The sequence below is a fragment of the Sapajus apella genome, unplaced genomic scaffold (genome assembly GCF_009761245.1).
Source record: "Sapajus apella isolate SASKATOON/1434 unplaced genomic scaffold, GSC_monkey_1.0 scaffold32, whole genome shotgun sequence".
NCBI classification, from domain to species: domain Eukaryota; kingdom Metazoa; phylum Chordata; class Mammalia; order Primates; family Cebidae; genus Sapajus; species Sapajus apella.
This window is the reverse complement of record NW_022436972.1, coordinates 17,461,053-17,480,762: the sequence shown is the minus strand read 5'-3', so window position 1 is coordinate 17,480,762 and position 19,710 is coordinate 17,461,053. Positions and strand designations below refer to the sequence as shown.

Below are 19,710 nucleotides of genomic sequence, written 5' to 3'. Positions count from 1 at the left end.
CGAGACAGATGGCTTGAAATAAGGAGCCATGAGATTAGCAATCAGAAAGTCAAGGACCCTGATACCAGTTTACCAGAAGGGTTTCCAATGTGGGAGCTACAGTTGCCAGAGAGAGTGGGCAAACAGCAGACTCAAAAGGTCCCTGAGTAGCAACTAGGGACACTTCTGCATGGCAGGACGACCAGGTTTCCCCCTCTGTCTCAGGGCTGCTCTACACAAAAGCCTATCATTCGTTCTTTGTAAAGATGATGCAAAGGGCACCAACCTCTGTCCTCCTGATTATTTGCCCGGTAGCAATTTACCACAATGTCAGAGGAGCTGGTTGTCTAATTACACATCGCTTGCAGCTATTCTGGGTATGTTTGAGTCAATGCATCTTCAGACTCTGTGGGCAGGACACAGGTTCAAATCTGGAAACCGAAGGTGGGCAAACCCATCTGCCCATAGTCAGTGTTGACAGAGAGGGTTGGTGGGGGAGGAGTCTGTGCCAATGTCTAATGATCCCATGAGAATGTATCAAAAGATATAGTTTTCTAAGTATCAATAAAAATAACATCTGTGAGATCGGGAACAGTTGCAGCTTTGCTATGACTGTGACAACATTCTAAGCATCGGCGTAAGCTATTCACCCTTGTCAGACTTTAACTGGTCACGCAGCGTGTTTGGTTTTCTTCCTAACTCAGATATGGAATCTCCATCTGCTGCTGCTCCCTGTTCCTTCTTTGTTGTTTAATTACCAGCAAAGCTGCAGGAGATGAAGTCTTAATTCTGTCTTTGTTCTGAATCCCCTTTCAGTCCAGTAAGCTTGCACATGCTCACTCCTCTCCCACTAAGGCAGTGGAAATTTTGCTGCCAAATTATTTCCCAGTTTCTCTTGAATTTACCTCTTCATATATTTCTCAGCTTCCTGTCACATACTTCATTGGTTTGGCTAATTTTTACAGTTATATCTAGCAGGTGATTTTCTTTTCTTTCTTTTTTTCTTTTTCTTTCTCTTTTTTCCAGTCTAATGAAAGGTTGCAGTGTGGTGTAGTCAAATGTATTTTACATGAGCAGGAAAGCACAGGCAAAATATTTTAAAGGTTTCCCAAGAGAAAGTGTTGAGCTAAATGGAATTTTGAACCTTGGCTGGCCCTGCTTTTTGCTGGTAGCCTTTAGCTACATGAGGTTTCTAGGAAGGATTTTTTTTTTTTCTTTAGCTCTCTGGGGAATAAGATGCTCTTAGTATCAAAGCCCCCAGCTTCTGTGCTTATACTCTCCCTACAACTGCGGCTGCTTGACAACCATCTACCACTCCCATCCATTTGCCACTCCCGTCCAGCTCCCTAGAACCAACCCCAACCTCAAGCAGAGGAACTGAAACAACTCCAGGACTCAGTGATGCCCTTGGTGCTGCTCTGATCTTGTGCCTCAATTCTAACATTAAACTTCTCTTTTGTTCCTGAGATGTCATTCCCAGTTGATTAGGGGAAATGGACCCTTGTCTTCACATTCTTGGCCTGATCCTCTGTGCTCAAGGCTTTGTCTGACTCAGAACTCGGACTCGGCCCACCTGCACTAGCCATGCCTCCTCCTAAATCTAAAGTTCTCTCCTTGCACTGTGGCCTGGTAGTAAGGGCCTTGCTGCTTACAGACTGACTTCTCCAATGAGGTCTGCCTTCCTTGCCAGTTGCTTAAGAAGTCCTTATTGCTGTGGTCTGTTTCGGTCTATCTGCTCCCCTCAAATCTTTGGTGGACCACCTATTACCATTGTTTTTGGTGACCTCTTGTCTATGGTCATGCCTGCTGGATTTCATGCACTGCCTTTGACAAAGGACTTACCTCCAGCATCTGCAGCTGACATTGTCCCTGAGGGCTTGCTATACCCCAGCAAGGGAGGAGTCCAGGGCTGGGTCCTGCCTCTCTCGAGCTGCCCTTTTCACTGCAATTCACAGCCCTATTGATCTTGAGATGGAACAAGTGGTGATCTTCATGGTCAAAGAGTTAAGGACTTGATTGCTTTCAAGTCTATTTCTACTTTTCCAGCCCCTTCTCTAACTTAAACTGTAAGCTTTCCTTAAGATTCTAACAGAATCTTGGTCCAAAATCAGGTTCTTTAAAACTATTATGGCCCATGTGGATGGACAAGACTCTGTCCTTTTCAATAAAAGGCCATTTTTAACGAAACGTTTTTGTGAAAATTCTTCTGACAGTTCCATATCAGTCTTAGTAGTCTTAGTCCTCAGGCCTTGTCTCCTTGTCCCCTAGGCTCTGTGTTAACTCTGGTTCTAGTCTCCTGCCCATCCAGAGCTGACATGTAATTGTGACATTAATCTGGCTCTGCATTTGCTTTATTGACCTGGCTTGTACATGCTGCCTGTGCCACCTCCAGTATTCCAATGGAGTGCCTTCTGGTTGTGCATCTAGTCCTGCTGTCCTGGCCCTGCCAACTGATAGAAAGTTTAATTCACTGTAAGATTGAGTTAAGACACAAACTCCAAGCTTCTGGTTTTGTTGTATTCACTTTCTTGAGGCAGGCTTACAGAGTTCCACCCTCTATGTGACTATTTCCCTGAATTATATCTGCCACCCTGACCTGTCTTGTGAGCTCTAAAGTATGTGCTTCCCATTCCAGCTAATGGCCTTACCATTCACCTTACAAGCTAAGCTAGGAACCTCAGATTTGCTGTGAGATAGATCAACATGAGAGAGCCATTATCCATGTAATCAGAACTAAGTCCCCAGCAGTGAACTCAGAAATAGGGTTGGATGCTTAGCTCTACATATGATAAATTTCATCTTATCAGTTCTCAAATCAGCTTACACCCACAAAACTCATAGGGAACTACACCCACAGAACTAATAGGGAACACATTTTTTTTAACTTTTATTTTAGATTCAGGGGTACACGTGCAGGTTTGTTATATAGGTAAATTCGTGTCACGGAGATTTGTTATACAGATTATTTTGTCACTCAAGTGCTAAGCTTAGTACCCAATAACTATTTTTTTTTTATCCTCTCCCTTCTCCCACCATCCACCCTCAAATAGACCTGTGTCTGTTGTTCTTCTCTTTGTGTTCATCTGTTCGCATCATTTAGCTCCCACTTGTAAGTGAGAACTTATATTATTGGTTTTCTCTTCTTATGTAAGTTTTCTAAGGATGATGGCCCCCAGCTCCATCCATGTTCCCACAAAGGACATGATCTCATTCTTTTTTATGGCTGCATAGTATTCCATGGTACATATGTACCACATTTTCTTTATCCAGTCTACCATTGATGGACATTTAGGTTGATTCCATGTCTTTGCTCTTATGACTAGCGCTGCAGTGAAAATATGCGTGAATGTGTCTTTATGATAGAAAGATTTATATTCCTTTGGGTATATACCCAGTAGTGGAATTGCTGGGTCAAATGGGAATTCAGTTTTTAGCTCTTCGAAGAATCCCCAGACAGCTTTCCACAGTGTTTGAACTAATTTACACTCCCACCAATAGTGTATAAGCATTCTCTTTTCTCTGCAACGTCACCAGCATCTGTTTTTCTTTGACTTTTTAGTAATAGCCATTCTGACTGATATGAAATGTTATCTCATTGTGGTTTTGACTTTTATTTATCTAATGATCATAATATTGAGCTTTTTTCATATGCTTATTGGCTACATGTATAATTTGTCTTCTTCTGAAAAGTTTCTGTTCATGTCCTTTGTCTACTTTTTAATGGAGTTTTTTTTCTTACAAGTTGGTTTAAGTTCCTTATAGATACTGGATATTAGACCTTTGTCAGATGCGTAGTTTGCAAAAATTTTCTCCTATTCTATAGGTTGTCTGTTTATTCTGCTGATAGTTTCTTTTGCTGTGTAGAAGCTTTTAAGTTTAATTACATCCCATTTATCAATTTTCGCTTTTGTTGCTATTGCTTTTGGCATCTTCATCATGAAATCTTGCCAGAGAGGGAACTAATTTTTAACCCATAATTCTGATTTGTGAATTTAGAACGGGGATTATAATGGAGTATTCCACTTTTCTTTTGTTGTATTCTCCCAGTTCACAATCTATAGTGACTTTTTTAAAAAAACTACTTTTACAGACAAGAGTCTCACTCTGTCACCCAGATTGGATGGAGTACTGTGGCATGATCATAGTTCATTGCAACCTCAGACTCCTGGGCTTAAGCAATCCTCTTGCCTTAGCCTCCTGAGTAGCCAGGACTATAGATGCATACCACCATGCCTGGCTAATGTTTTTAAATTACCTTTTGCAGAGATGGGGGGGGTCTCACTATGTTGACCAGGGTGGTCTTGAACTTTGGGCCTCAGGTGATTCTCCCACCTTGGCCTCCCAAAGTTCCAGGATTACAGGCCCATATTCACTTTTCCAGAGAAACTTCACTGAGCAGATGAGTTATCAGAGAATTTCATGGAAGAAATAGGCTTTGAGCAAAGGAGTAGAGAAATCTTGAGAGATTCTCATTATGAACATGTCAGAATAATCTGAGAGTAATCAGTATTTCTATAGAAAGATGACATCAACTCTCACATTCACATAAGGTATAAAAAGTAAACAACTCTTGATGCTTCCTAGAAAGACATCAAGAGGAGTTTACTTATTATACCTTATGTGAATGTGAGAGTTTCTGTCATCAGCTCATTCTTGGTAGCTAATGGGATGACAGGTGTTGAAGTTAGATATCTCTACATTCATTCACAAAGGTGGAACAGTGAGGGAACACTTTGTGCCAAATACCCTGTGAAGCATACACTGTTTGTCTCTCATAATACAACAGCTCTATGAAATAAGTGTTACATATCCTTTTTGTGGTTGAATTATGTACCCCCAAACAATATGTCCAAGTCCTAACCCCAGGTACCTGTGAAAGTGACCTTATTTGGAAATAAGGTCTTTGCAAATGTAATGTTAAGATGAAGGCATAGGGAATATGGTGGACCCTAAGCCCAATGTGACTGGCGTTCTTATAAGAACAGGAGAAGACACAGAAAACACAGAAAAAAGATGATGTGAAGATACAGAAGGAAAATACCACATAATGACAGAATCAAGAGATTGGAGTCACATGTCTGTAAGTCAAGGAATGCCAAGGATTGCTGGTAACCACCCAAAACTAGAAGAGGCAAGGAGGGATTCTTCCCCAGAGCCTTCAAAGGAAGCACAGCTCTGCTGTATTAGTCCACCCTTGCACTGCCATAAAGAAATACCTGAGACTGGGTAATTTACCAAGAAAAGAGGTTTAATTGGCTCAGGGTTCCAGAAGCTTTACAGGAAGCATGGTGGCATCTGCCTTTGGGGAGGCCTCAGGGAGCTTTTATTCATGGTGAAGGCAAAGCAGGAGCAGGTGTCTTACATGGCAGGAGCAGGAGGAAGAGAGAAGGGGGAGGTGGTATACACTTTTAAACACTCATGAGAACTCACAGGAGCTCACTCACTCACTATCATGAGAACAGCACTGAAGGGATGGTGCTAAACCGTTCATGTGAAATTGTCCCCATGATCCAATCACCTCCTACCAGGCCCCAACTCCAACACTGGAGATTACAATTGAACATGAGATTTGGGTGAACACAGATCCAAACTGTATACCCTGCTGACACCTTGATTTCAGACTTCTCGCCTTCAGAACTGTGAGAGAATAAATTTCTGTTGTTTTAAGCTACGCTGTTTGTGATACTTTGTTAAGACAGCCCTAGGGGACTAGTATAATCTCCATTTTTCAAATGAAGTAAGGGATGCTTGGAAATGCTGATTTACCCAATTGCAATTGCTTAGAGCTCCCTGACTGCAAACTCTTGAAGTCCATGCTCCCTTACTCTCTTGCTGGTTGATCTAGCCTATTAGGTGATGGTTCTCTTTCTCTACTGTTAAAATCATATTCGAGATAAATGACATCTTTGAGATAAATTTCATAACAACATCAGCATTTCCTCAAGTCTGATTGTGCAGAACATTAGTTCTATGAGATGTTAGACTGAGTTAGCATGCAAAAAAGTTTTCAAGGTTAAATAAAAGAGAGAAATTCTGTGTAAATCAGGCTTTTTTTTTTTTTTCTTCCTGTAGGACCTTATAGAACCTTTAAAATGTACTGCAAATCTCCAAGAGGGGCATATTAGAGCTTGCTATGTTTCTCAGGCTAATTTGACCAAGAAAGCCTTTTCTTTTACAGAGCATCTCATGGATTCATGTTTGGTAATGATAATGTGGGAAGTGCTAACTTAAGGATTTAAAAAAAAAAGAACCTCTTTTTTACATCATTTACATGTCAACCATGTTTTCTGAGTATGATCTTCACATAGATGTCCAAAGAAGAATTGAAAAATATTCTTGCTGCATCAGAAATATGTTGACAAATCATCTTTTGGGGTAGGTTAAATTAATTACTGCTTTACTATAGATTCTCGGGATTCTCGGGATCAAGGTCTTCTAGTCAAAGGCCATTAGGAACATGGCTGTAGTTAACAGAATTTAGTTTATGGGCTTCTTGTATCCAGAAAAAATGCACACCATTGGAAACTGGGATGTCTCAGGAAAGAGTGTTAGTCAGGAATTATATATGTTACAGGATTTGTGTTTGTATTAGGTAATTTGAGGGTAAGATTCGAGGAAGTAGGACTTTGCAGAAGCAAATGTGGTTTTTAGTTCTTCTAATAGACTCTGAAAACAGGGACCCAGATTATCATATTAAAGCAATGAAAATATGTCCCCCCAAATCTGTGTGTTCTTTTCTACATGTCCAATAGGCTTTCCTCCAATAGTCATGGGCTGCTCCGATTTCTCTTTGGCTAGCTAAGAAGAGATTAAAGGCCATGTGATTATCCATGACAACTCTGCCTTACAAATTTAAATTTAAACCTAGGCTTCCAGAGCAGAAGTAGTATAATTTATGACTTTCTCCAGGCTCAGAGGCAAGTTTTAGATGATACTTTCCACCTTTAGTAGTCATTGCTTGCCTAGTGTCATTTTAAGTGTCAACTTGACTGGATTAAGGAACACCTGGAGAACTTGTAAAGCATGACTTCTGCATATGCCTGTGAAGGTGTTTCCGGAGGAGATTATCGTGTAAATCAGTGGACTGTGTAGGGGAACTCTGCCCTCAGTGGGTGGGCACTGTCTAATTGGCTGGGGGCCAGAATAGAGCAAAAAAGAAGATAAAAGGATTTGCTCTCTCTTCCTCCTGGCCTTGGATATTAGAACTCCAGGCTCTCTGGCCTTAGAACTCTAGGACTTTCACTACTGGGCCTCCCAGGTTCTCAGGCCTTCAAACTGAGCCTAAGAATTACATCTGGTTCTAAGGCCTTTAAGCTTGGATGGAGCCATGCTGCCAGCATCCCAGGGTCTCTAGCTTGCAGACAGCCTGTTGTGGGATTTCTCCACCCCCCATGATGTGTGAGCTATTTCCCCTAATAAATCTCCTCTCATCTCTCTCCCTCTCTCTCTTTCTCAATTATTAACTATCTATTATCTGTCAATTATCTATCATCTATCAACTATCTATCAATCATCTACCATCTGTCTATTAATCATTATTATCTAACATCTATCAATCATCTATCAATTTTCTATAATCTATCATCTGTCAATCATCTATCATCTATCATATATCTATTATCTACCTATTATCTATCAATTATTATCTATCAATTATCTATCAATCATCTATCTTCTATCAATTTATCTATCTTCTATAATTCTATAATATCCTATTGGTTCTGTCTGTCTGAAGAACCTTGACTAAAACACACAGTATGCAACACAAGAATGTAGCCTTCCATCTGGAGAGTTTTCTTTCCTGTGCTTGCATTTTTTGGAGATTTCTTTCCATTCTTTCTAGGGAAACATGATCCACTAGAGGGGTGGTAGTTTTAAACAACTGAAATTCTCTAACAATTTTTCTGAATACACAGGAAAGTTAGTGTGTGGCAGGTAGGTGTTAGCCTTATGTCCATCTGAGAAGGACTGTCCTGGTGAAGCAGAAACTGTATTAATAGTAGAAATTTAAAAATCATTAATTACAAAAGGAATTTGCCTTTTTTAAAATTTGGTGATGGTTAGGCGCGTTCACTAGAGGTGGGAAAATTCCTTCAGTGAAGTCAAACAAGTCCTGCTAAGCAGGCTGGAGTGTCTCTGAGTAACTGTTTTTACCCAGGATAGGCCTAATCTTTGTTCTCACTCCTGAAGGATTAGGTTTTGCTGATAGGCTTGTCAGGACCTCAGCAGAAGTATTTTGCTGGAGTCCAGTGGTGAATCATGACTCACTGTAGCCTCAACCTCCTGGGCTCAAGCAATCCTCCTGCCTCAGCTTCCCAAGTATCTGAGACTCACCGTCTATTTTATAGGGGTTCTTTTAGCATCAAGAGACCTCTTCTTTTTTAAAGCATTTTGAATTCGTGGACTAGTCCCAAATCATATGCCTATATCAGGGTATAAGTATTTTTTTTTCTTTTGTCAGCTGGCAGGTCTGGATGAGGGCAATTAATTTTGCCATCTGAACTTATTTTATGTCTAGGTAAAGCTCACATTACTTTTGAAATATAAGCTTTACCTAGACTTGCTATCACCAAGTCAGTGATAGCATAGTCTACTAGGCAATTTTTAGTTTTTGTTTGTTTATTTGTTTGTTTAGTCTGAACCAACAACAAGCAAAGTTAAATTGGGGATATCCAAGGGAGTCTATAGAAGGTCCGTGCAATGTGTGGAGAGTTCCTCAACAGAGGTAACCAATCATCAGCTTTTTTTTCTACAGATGAAGGAAGGAGGGTCATTGGGTTTAGAGTGTTACAGTGATGAATATATTTGAAGGGAAACCAACAACATTTCTTAGGAGATAAAGTGACTAGCTGAAAAATCCTGAGTGATATCTAGCAATAAAACAGCAGGGTAATTATTAGGGTTAGTGTAGATCCTAGGACTAATTTGACCAAATCACTCCGGCTTCCACAAACTTTGCTGCAGCTGCTAGAGCTCTTAGATGAGACAACTATGCTGTGGCTACTGGAGCTGATGAAAGACTGAAATAACAATAGATTTCCGATGAGTCCCACGTCATTCAGTCAAAGCTCCTAGTGTTTGTTCCGACTTTTCACGACAAAAAAAAAAAAAAATGGGGTTGTTAATTGAGAATCCTGGAAAAAGATATTTTGATACACAGTTATTAGAGTAATCTTTGTGCTTAAACAGTAGTATTCTTTTTTAACTCAAAAAAAGCATATAATCCTTGAAAGATATTTATATTAGCATATTTTAAATATAACTTAGGAAAAAATATTTTTATTAGCTTTTTATTACTAAGTTTGGTAAATAAAAGAGCTTTCATAATGCTTTTAAATTAATTTAAATTCAAAGGATATTTGAATATGTAATTATTCCCATTGTCCTTCCTTTCATAGATGACAAAACAAATCCTGTGTTACCTAATAGCCATTACAATAAACCCAAAGATAGCTTAGGCACAAAAGACATATTAATAGCTTGATTATTTTGAATTTGGGACCTGAATTTTGGAAAGAATCAAGAATAGTTGTTCCAGGAGACAAGATGTAAGTCATAAGTATCTAGAGTCCAGAAATAATTACAGACGGCATTGTAAAAACACATAGCAATTCACAACAGTCATCAGAAACAACATTTTATTAAAGCAAGGGGTCTTTTAAAAATAATTTAAAAGTGTCAAAAGCACTACACTGAAAGTTAATGGAATATTTTATTGACAAAAAAAATTTACTAATATGGACATAGCAAAACATTTTTATATATTAAAAAGATTCAAATTCTAATTTTACTGTTTTTGTACATTATTCTTGTAACAGTCTACAGGAGCCAATTTATTAATATGCTTTTACCTGTACGCATTTAGGCATATACAGATATGTAAATATACAAATAGGTAATACATTTTAAATGTTTAACTATAGCTTTAAAATTAAATCTATTAGGTAAAATAATATGTATGTCAAAATAAAATTTACCCTCTGAATAAATGGTTTCAACTTTCCTGTAAACAGAAAATCATATTTGTTATCCTGTATGCATATTTGTGTTTCTCTGTATTAAACATTTATATTATCATCTTTAACCAAAGTAATCAACCTTCCTTTTCTTTAGGCACAAAAGAAAAAGGAGAGAAAGCAGAACTTATTTAGATATTTTTTGGTCTACTAGCATTTATTTCATACAATTTAAACAATTTCAATATATAAATATATGATGTCATCCAAAGAAATTGCATATTTTGTTAATCTATTGTCATGTTAAGAAACAAAAGTAACTGTATTTAATGACCAGGTTTTTATGTTTCTTATTTAGAGATTGTCTAGGCATCCAAAGGATTATTATCAATTAACCATTTGTCTAAGGCCTTAAAGTTAGTTAAGGATCAGGAAATTACAATTTTAGTTAACAAATGAAATCTTACGATTTGTAGCATTGTAATAATTTCATAAAAATTATAAAGACATTTATTATTATCATTCGCTTTAGTTTAATACAATTTCATATGTATTAAACTAAAATTCTAAATTTTAAATAAGTTTTATAAATAGTGGAATCTTGTTGAATTCATACAACTAATGTAGAAAATTCAGTTTAATAAAAAAAATTTAACTCTGGTCTTGTAGAAACCAAAATATTGGGGTGACACTAGTTTTTATGTTAAAGTAATTTTTGAAGAGTCTGATTCATGCCAAAAATGTGATCTTTTGACTTATAGATAATGCCTTTTCTTCTTTGCTCATGACTGTAATAAAGGCTACTATGTAAATATATTGTTAGTGCCCACAGAAATACAGTTTAATAACATTTTTCCCTTTTTTTCCAGACATTTTGACTATCTGAACTAGATATACCTCCAATGTGTACATAAAAAGTGAATGACTCATTTAATAAGGTAACAATTAATTTCTGAAGAGAGGGGAAAAGAAAGAGGGGGGAATAGAGGGGAAAAAAGGAAAAGAGAGCCTGCTGCAGATGAATATGGAATCAACACCAAAAAAGGTTAATTATGTTCCCTCTGAAAAGAGGAGGAGGAACGTTTATATATAAAAGAATAGCTTTTGACATATAAAAAGAGCGACATTAAAATTGGTTTAAGCCCTTGCCAATTTTATTGATTAACCAGCACTTACTAATTCTCAAAGTATGGAAATAAAAGGAGGCTATCACCAACTTTAAACAAATGAATCACCGTTAGACAAATAAGACAATCTTCTCTTGAAGGTTTCTTCATACTTCTCTGAAGTGCCTCTAAACAATCATGTTTATATCAAAAGTTCCTCAAGGTGGCCATTGCAATCCCATATTGTCCTTGGTGAACCTGTGCCAGTTGTAGAGATAAACATGCATGTTTGTGCTACGGTGAGGAAATCAGAAAGAAAACAGGCATCTGGCCTGGAAGAAGTGCAGTTTTAGGTTGAGTGGAGCCCATCAGAGATGCAGTGGTCTGTAAGGGTGGCACTTGTCTGACCTTGATTCTCTGATCTTGAGTCTCCAGAATTTGAGCAAAGGTCAGTTGTCTACAGTGAGGACTGAGAAACGAAATAAAGTAGTTCTCAAGGTCACAAAGATAAGACAGAGGAAGTCTTTACAAGTTTTGAAATGGTGACCTCACACAAAGTTTATCCAAAGGACAAAGTTTGTCCAAAGCATGTCAGTCATGAATTCTCAGTCCCTGGAGCCAGAGAACAGACTTATGGGGACTTTACTTTTGCTTTCCTTATGAACTTTTCCTTGTATAGACCAACAACACTCAGGACAATAAACAGATCATAGAACAGCTGTTAGAGGCTAGAAAACAATTTTTCAACTGACTAGGTTTACAGCAAGTTTTACAGGCTAAAATGATTATGAGGATTTATTCCTAGGAAAACAAAATAAACTCATTGCTGATAGCTCTCAACAAAATAGCAGAGCCTAGCCATGAACAGGGTCCCACATGCATGCATCCTTACTGAGTCAAGGATACTTGCTCAAGGCAGCAAGGACTTCAAAAGAATCTCATGAAACTCCATTTCTGTTAATTCTCCCTTCCTCCCTCCCTCCCTCCCTTCCCTCCCTTCCTCTCTCCCTTCCTCCCTTCTTTTCCTTCCTTTTCTTTTCTCTCTCTCTTTGCTTTCTTCCTTCTCCTTTCCCCTTTCCTTTCCTTTTTCCTTTCCTTTCCCCTCCCCCTCCTCCTCTCCTCTCCTCTCCCCTTCCTTTCCTCTCCTCTCCTCTCCCGTTGCTTGCTTGCTTGCTTGTAGAGACATGGTCTCACTGTGTTGCCCAGGCTAATCTCTAACTCCTGTACATTCCAAATATTGACATTGATACAGTTATGATGCATAATATTTCTGTCACCACAAGGATGCCTCAAACTTCTCGTTTTAGCTACCTCTACTTCCCTCCCACCCTCACCACCTGTTTAATCCCTGGCAGCTACAAATCTGTGTTCTCCATTTCTATAGCTTTTTTCAATTCAAGGATGTTATATAAATGAGATCACACTGTATAATTCGTTTTTATTTTCATATAACTTAGCTACCTAGAGGTCTATTCTAGTTACTGAATGTATTAATGGTTCACTCCTTTCATTGCTCAGTAGAATTCCATGGTATGCGTGTACCACTGTTTGTTTAACTATCGAAGGCTATCTGAGTTATTTCCTGTTTGGGGCTATTAACCAATAAAACTGCAGTAATCATGGATGTATAGGATTTTATTTCCCTGAGATAAATGCCCAGGAGTATAATTACTGGAATGCATGGTAGTTGCATGTTTAGTTTTTTAGGAAATAGTCAAATTGTTTTCCAGAATAACTATCATTTTACACTTTGACCAGCAATGTCTGAGTGATCCAGTTTCTCTGTATTTGGTGTAGTCACTATTTTTTATTGTAGCCATTCTAATAAGTATGTAGTAATATCTTATGTTTTAATTTGCATTTCCCTAATGGCCAGTAATGTTGAACAGTTTTTCATGTGCTTATATGCTATCTGTATATCTTCTAAAGTGTTTGTTTCTATCTTTTGCACATTTTCTAATTGGAATTTTTTATTTGTTTGTTTGTTAGCTTGTTTTACTGTTGATTTTCAAGAGTCCTTTATATATTCCAAATAATTTTGTTTTGATAAGTGGTTTGCAAATATTCTCTCCAGTCTGTAGCTTTTATTTTTATCTTAACAGAGTATTTTGTGGGGCAAAAATTTATCATCTTGATGAGCTCCAATTTATCAATGTTTTCTTTTATGGATCATGTTTTTGGTATCAAGTCTAAGAACTCTTTGCCAGTTCTAGATCCCAAAGATTCTCTCTAATTTTTTTCCTAAAAATTGTATAATTTTACATTCTACATGAAGTCCATGCTGCATTTTAGTTAATTTTTGTATAAAGTATGAGGTTTAGTTTAAGGTTTGTTTTTTTTGCCTATGGCTATCTAATTGCTCCAATGCCTCTGAAAAGACTATCTTTCCTCCACTGAATTGTTTTTGCACTTTTGTGAGCACTTAAAAGCATGAATATTCTGCTCTTGTTGGATGAACTGTTTTATAAATGTCAATTTGATCCTGTTGGTTGATGGTGTTTTTAGTTTCTCTATGCCCTTGCTGAGTTTTTGTCTATTTGCTTCATCAATTGCTGAGAGAGGGTCTTGAAGTCACCAAATATTTCTCCTTTCAGTTTTTTTAGTTTTGCAAACTCTGTTGTTTGGTGCATACCCATTTAGAATTGATATGTCTTCGTAGTGGTTAAACCCTGTTGTTATTATATAGTGTCCCTCACTGTCTCTGGCAATGTCCTTTGCTTTGAAGTCCACTATATTTGATACTAAAAGAGCCATTCCTGATTTCCTTTGATTTGAATAACATGCATTTTTTTCATCCTTTTACTTTCAACCAGCCAATACTGCTATTTGAAGTGTTTGTTATAGGCAGTACATAATAGGGTCATTTAAAAAATGTAATTTCAATCCTCTATCTTTTAATTGGTATATTTAGACTACTTATATTTAATGTAATTATTGATGAATCATGGATGTCTGCAATGTATTTTTTGTTTTCTGTTTTTATTATCTGTTTTCTTTTTCCTGCCTTGCTGTTGGTTATCTGAACACTTTTTGAATTCTATTTGTATTTACCTGTAATGCCTTTGAGTATATCCCTTTGTATATCATTTTGGTGGATGCTCTAGGTATTTCTCTCTCTCTCTCTCTCTCTCTATATATATATATATATATATATATATATATGTATATTACAATAATCTATTCACATTATCATTCTACCAGTTCAAGTGAAGTATAGAAAACTTACCTCCTTTTATGTCTCTTTACCTTCTCTCATTTATAATATAATTATCTTAATAATTCCTCTACATCCATTTAAAACCAATCAGACAGCATTAACATTTTTGTTTCAAAATGCTAAATGTAACCTAGACTCTAAAAGAGATGCATAGCCTATTGTATTTACCCATATTTTGGCTTACCATGTTCTTATTTTCTAATGTTCTAAGGTTCCTTCTTTTATGAATTCCTTTCTATTTAGAGAACTTCCTTTTTTTTTTTCTTTTGAGAAGGAGTTTCACTATTGTTGTCCAAGCTGGAGTGCAATTGCACAATCTCAGCTCATTGCAACCTCCACCTCCCAGGTTCAAGCAATTCTCCTGCCTTAGCCTTCCGAGTAGCTAAGATTACAGGTGCCTGCCACTATACCCAGCTAATTTTTGTATTTTTAGTACAGATGGGGTTTCACCATGTTGGCCAGACTGGTCTTGAACTCCTGACCTCAGGTAATCCACTTGCCTCAGCCTCCCAAAGTGCTGGGATTACAGGCGTGAGCTACTGCAACTGGCCTAGTCATTCTTTTAAGATAGGTTTACTGGCAACAAAGTCTTAGTTTTCCGTCATCTGAAAAAGTCTTGATTTTCTCCTTGTACTTGAAAAATATTTTTGCTGGATATAGAATGCTAGGTTGACAGGTCTTTTCTTTCAGCATTTGAGAAATGTGTCATTTTCTCCTGTGCTCCACAGCTTCTGATGAGAAATCTGCTATTCAGTAGTTTTAGGTTCACAGGGAGGTATTCATGTCAACATGGGCACTAGGTCATAAGTTCCCTAAGTTTGAAGCTTCAGCTTCTGCCAAACAAATTATGGCTATTCTACATTTTATAAATCAGAAAATGTAAATTTATTATGAAATATAATGCAACATATAGTAAAGACTTAACCAATATTTTAAAACTCAACTTTCAAAGAAAAAATGGTGTTGCTCCCTGTTTTATTAAAACCTAGAGAGATATAATCAGTAAGCAAGAAGGAAAAAGGGAAATTCACAAAGTAACTTTTTGTGTCTGTTTCTTTTTAACCCAGGATAGAGAGAACATTTATGTCCTTACATCCATCCATCTCCTTATCAGAAATGGAACCAAATGGCACCTTCAGCAATAACAACAGCAGTAACTGCACAACTGAAAACTTCAAGAGAAAATTTTTCCCAATTGTATATCTGATAATATTTGCCTGGGGAGTCTTGGGAAATGGCTTGTCCATATATGTTTTCCTGCAGCCGTGTAAGAAGTCCACATCCGTTAACGTTTTCATGCTAAATCTGGCTATTTCGGATCTCCTGTTCATAAGCACACTTCCCTTCAGGGCTGACTATTACCTTAGAGGCTCTAACTGGATATTTGGAGACCTGGCCTGCAGGATTATGTCTTATTCCTTGTATGTCAACATGTACAGCAGCATTTATTTCCTGACCGTGCTGAGTGTTGTGCGTTTCCTGGCAACTGTTCACCCCTTTCGGCTTCTCCATGTCATCAGCATCAGGAGTGCCTGGATCCTATGTGGGATCATATGGATCCTTATCATGGCTTCCTCAGTAAAGCTTCTGGATCATGCCTCTGAGCAGAACGGCAATATTACATTATGCTTAGAGCTGACTCTCTATAAACTTAATAAGCTGCAGACCATGAACTATATTGCCTTGGTGGTGGGCTTTCTGCTCCCATTTTTCACACTCAGCATCTGTTACCTGCTGATCATTCGAGTTCTGTTAAAAGTGGAGGTCCCAGAATTGGGGCTGCGAGTTTCTCACAGGAAGACACTGATCACCATTGTCCTCGCCTTGATTATCTTCTTCTTGTGTTTCCTGCCCTATCACACACTGAGGACGCTCCACTTGGTGACATGGAAAGTGGATATATGCAAAGACAGGCTGCATAAAGCTTTGGTCATCACACTGGCATTGGCAGCAGCCAACACCTGCTTCAATCCTCTGCTCTATTACTTTGCTGGGGAGAATTTTAAGGACAGACTAAGGTCTGCACTCAAAAAAGGCCATCCACAGAAGGCAAAGATAAAGTGTGGTTTCCCTGTTAGTGTGTGGCTGAAAAAGGAAACAAGAGTATAAGGAGTTCTTAGATGAGACCTGTTCCTGTATCCTTGTGTCCATTTTCATTCACTCATAGTTTCCAAATGACTTTGTATTTACATCATTGCCAACAAATGTTGATTGATTCTTAATATTTAGTTGACCATGACTTTTGTTAATAAGACTTACTTCAAAAATTTTATTCAGTGTATTTTCAGTTGTTGAGTATTAATGAGGGATACAGGAGGAAAAATCCCTACTAGAGTCCTGTGGACTGAAATATCAGACTGGTAAAAAATACAGAGCACATTGGATCCTACTTTTCTTCAGATCCTGAACCAGATCTGTGGCCCATCAGGCTTTCTAAATTCTTCAAAACAGCCACAACTTCCCTAGCTTCTACAGCTCCCCTGCCCTCTTCAATCCCCTGAGATATAGCCAACTAACAATGCTACTGGAAACCCCAGAGCAGACAAGAAGCACGTCCTAAGATTCAGGGAAAGACTAACTGTGAAGAGGAAGGCTGACCTATCACAAAACAGCGTCAAGGTCCCAAGAAAGGACAGTGAGAGAAAAGAGGGGAGAAGGATTAGAGCAAAAGAGAACTGGTGATAAGTAGGGGAAGGAAGAATTTCATTTTGCACTGGGAAGGGAGTTCTAACACACTGAAAGCAACACTATTTCTATTGTTTCTCTCTTGCCAGAGTATTAGGAAGGACAGGAAAAGTAGGAGGAAGATCTGTGGCATTGCCCTAGGAAATGGAAGAGTTGTGTGTAGGATGGGAGGGAGAGCATCAAGGTCACGTATCTCAAATTTTTTTTTGAGATGTAGGTTAGTTGACCTTGCTTCTGTTCTTCTCCCCATTAATTCACTGGGATGGAGGCCAAAAATAAAAGAGGTACCTCTGGGCGCTGGGGTTGGGCACACAAGGGAAAGATGGAGTAGAAGGCAAGTTGCAAAGGTTGTTGCACCCCTGAAATTCTATTAACATTTTGGCAGAAGATGAGTAGGGTGACCCTGCCTTCCCTCTTGAGAGAGTAGAAAAATGCTAGACAGTGTGAGAGATGCTTTTCTGTCCACTGAAACAAGGCTAAGGATACTACCAACTACTACCACCATGACCATCGAACTGCCAACAATTGAGTGCACTGCCCCTGCTAGGCAGATTATGCCAAGCACTTTGCGTTCATTAATCTCATTTGACATGCACATATAAAGCTCTGAGTTTCCATTTTACAGCTGAAGAAATTGAAGCTCAGAACAATTAAGAAACTTGTTTAAGTTTACACAGCTAGTAAGAGTTCTCTGTGTAGAAGTATTGGCTGCGTGCTTCCCCACTGCTACCCTTGTAAACTTCCAGGAAGATTGAAAGTCTGAATAAAAGCTCTCCTCTCCTACCAGCTTCCTCCTCCTCCTCACTTTCACAAGAAAACCAAGGTTTTCTCCTTAGAGTTGTTGATTCCTGGTACAGTAAAGGGTGGAGGTGACATGGCATTCTGAAGGTTGGGAGGGACTAAATTAGTCTTCCTGCTAAACACAAATCCTAGTACGCTTCCCTTATTTAGCTACCAGAATGATGACAGACAGACTCAAATCCTGTCAAGACAGGACCCTGTGGAGGATCCTCCTATGGAAGACTGCGTAATCTGAGAAAAAAGGCTGATTGATACAGATAGCTGGGGATCCTTCAACACAAAAGCTGGGTGTTTGCCCTATTACTCACCTGACAATGAAGCCCACAGTGCAACAAATCCATTCTACTCACAGCATTTGGTCAACCAGTCAGAGCCTCATTCTTAATGATGAACAACAGTCAATGACCACAACACGTTTGAGGAAAAGGCCCTAACATGGAAAGCACCAACAAATAAATGTGAGAGTAGATAGAGACCTTTTAGTATAAAAGGTCTCAGCATTTTCATCACCCTTACACTTTTATCAGAAAGCTAGTGGAGGATGTGTTCATCCAAAATAAGAGATTAAACCAAGATAGAGGAAAACACGGTAGCTAGGAAACAAGGAATCCAACACAGGAGAAAGGTGAAGGGAATTCCCAGGATGTTGGTGTGTGGCAGGCTCAGAAAGCAACTCATTCATGTTGGAGCAGGATCCTTAAAGGGCTCTAATATGGATGTCTCCCAGAAAAAGAAGAAATTAATTGATTCATACACATTCAGAGGGATTTATATTTCTTTTGGAGAGATTTAGATAAACTAGTGACAAATACATAAAAAAACAAGCAAGTGAAAACAAAATACAGTTATTAAATGCTAGAGGAAAAGAAATTTTTGTGTTAGGAAATATAACCATAGTACACTACATGGCTCAGCTGTGAATAATATTTACATAGCAAATAATGTGACTATAGTAGTCTCCCATTATCTGTGATTTTGCTTTCTTCAGTTACTCATGGTTAAATAGTCTGAAAATATTAAATGGAAAATTCCAGAAATAAACATGTCTTAAGTTTTTCTTTGTCTGTTTGTTTGTTTTTTCCTATTAGCCAAGAGACTGCCAGTCAAGAACAAGTCTTAAGTTTTAAAACACATGCTATTCTGAGTAACGTGTTGAAGTCTCACACTATCCCACTCTACTCATGTTCTGGGCAGGGAAAAGTGGGATGGTGTGAGATTTCTCCAGTGGATCCACAATATATATGCTACCTACCCATGAGTCGCTGAGTCATCATCCAGTTGATCAAACCAACTATTGTGGTGTAATAGTGCTTGTGTTAAACTCACTCTTATTTTACTTAATAATGACCCCAAAGCATAAGAGTAATGATGCTAGCAAATAAGGTACAGCAAGGAGAAGCTGTAAAGTGCTTCCCCTAAGAGAAAAGGTGAAAGTTCTCGACAATAAGGAAAGAAAGAAAAAAGCATGCTGAGGTTGCTAAGATCCACAGTAAGAACAAATCTATCTGTAAAATTGTGAAGAAGGCAAAAGAAATTTGTGCTAGTTTTGCTGTTGCACCCCAAGCTGCAAAAAGTATTTATCACACTTCACAGTGTGTGATAAATGCTTAGTTAAGATGAAAAGGTACTACATTTATGAATGTGATGAAAAAGTGGAAGACATGAACAGTAATGTTTTCCAATTGACAGCAATCGAGTTTGGTACTATTCATGGTTTCAGGAATCCATTGGGGGTCTTAAAATGCATCTCCCACAGATAAGTGGGGTGGGCTGGGCTGCTAGAGTGAAATACTGTGATATAACCTTTTTTCAGAAAATAAAGGGAGAAGATATGCACGTGTGTGGGAGAGGCATAAGAAACCTAAGTTGCCATCTTCCATCACAGAAAATGCACAATAACAAAGCTGGAAAATGGTGAATAGCTCTACAACCATTTTATTTGGCAGTAAGAGGTAAATACAGGTAG

General features: G+C 38.2%; 1 protein-coding gene across 5 annotated transcripts in view; it reads left to right on the top strand.

Annotated features, from left to right (window-relative positions):
• The window catches only part of CYSLTR2 (cysteinyl leukotriene receptor 2), a 43,335-nt gene extending 24,535 nt beyond the window's left edge, over positions 1–18,800 (top strand). For 2 of the 5 annotated variants that reach the window (XM_032294639.1, XM_032294638.1), the window contains exons 2-3: positions 10,805–10,873; positions 15,326–18,800. In XM_032294639.1, the coding sequence (XP_032150530.1) occupies positions 10,857–10,873; positions 15,326–16,367 (1,059 nt within the window). In that variant the 5' untranslated portion in view covers positions 10,805–10,856 and the 3' untranslated portion in view covers positions 16,368–18,800. Of the gene's footprint in view, positions 1–6,157; positions 6,355–10,804; positions 10,874–15,325 lie in introns of all 5 variants that reach the window. The other 3 variants (XM_032294637.1, XM_032294636.1, XM_032294640.1) reach the window with 3 other exon arrangements.
• Positions 18,801–19,710: the final 910 nt, after the last annotated feature.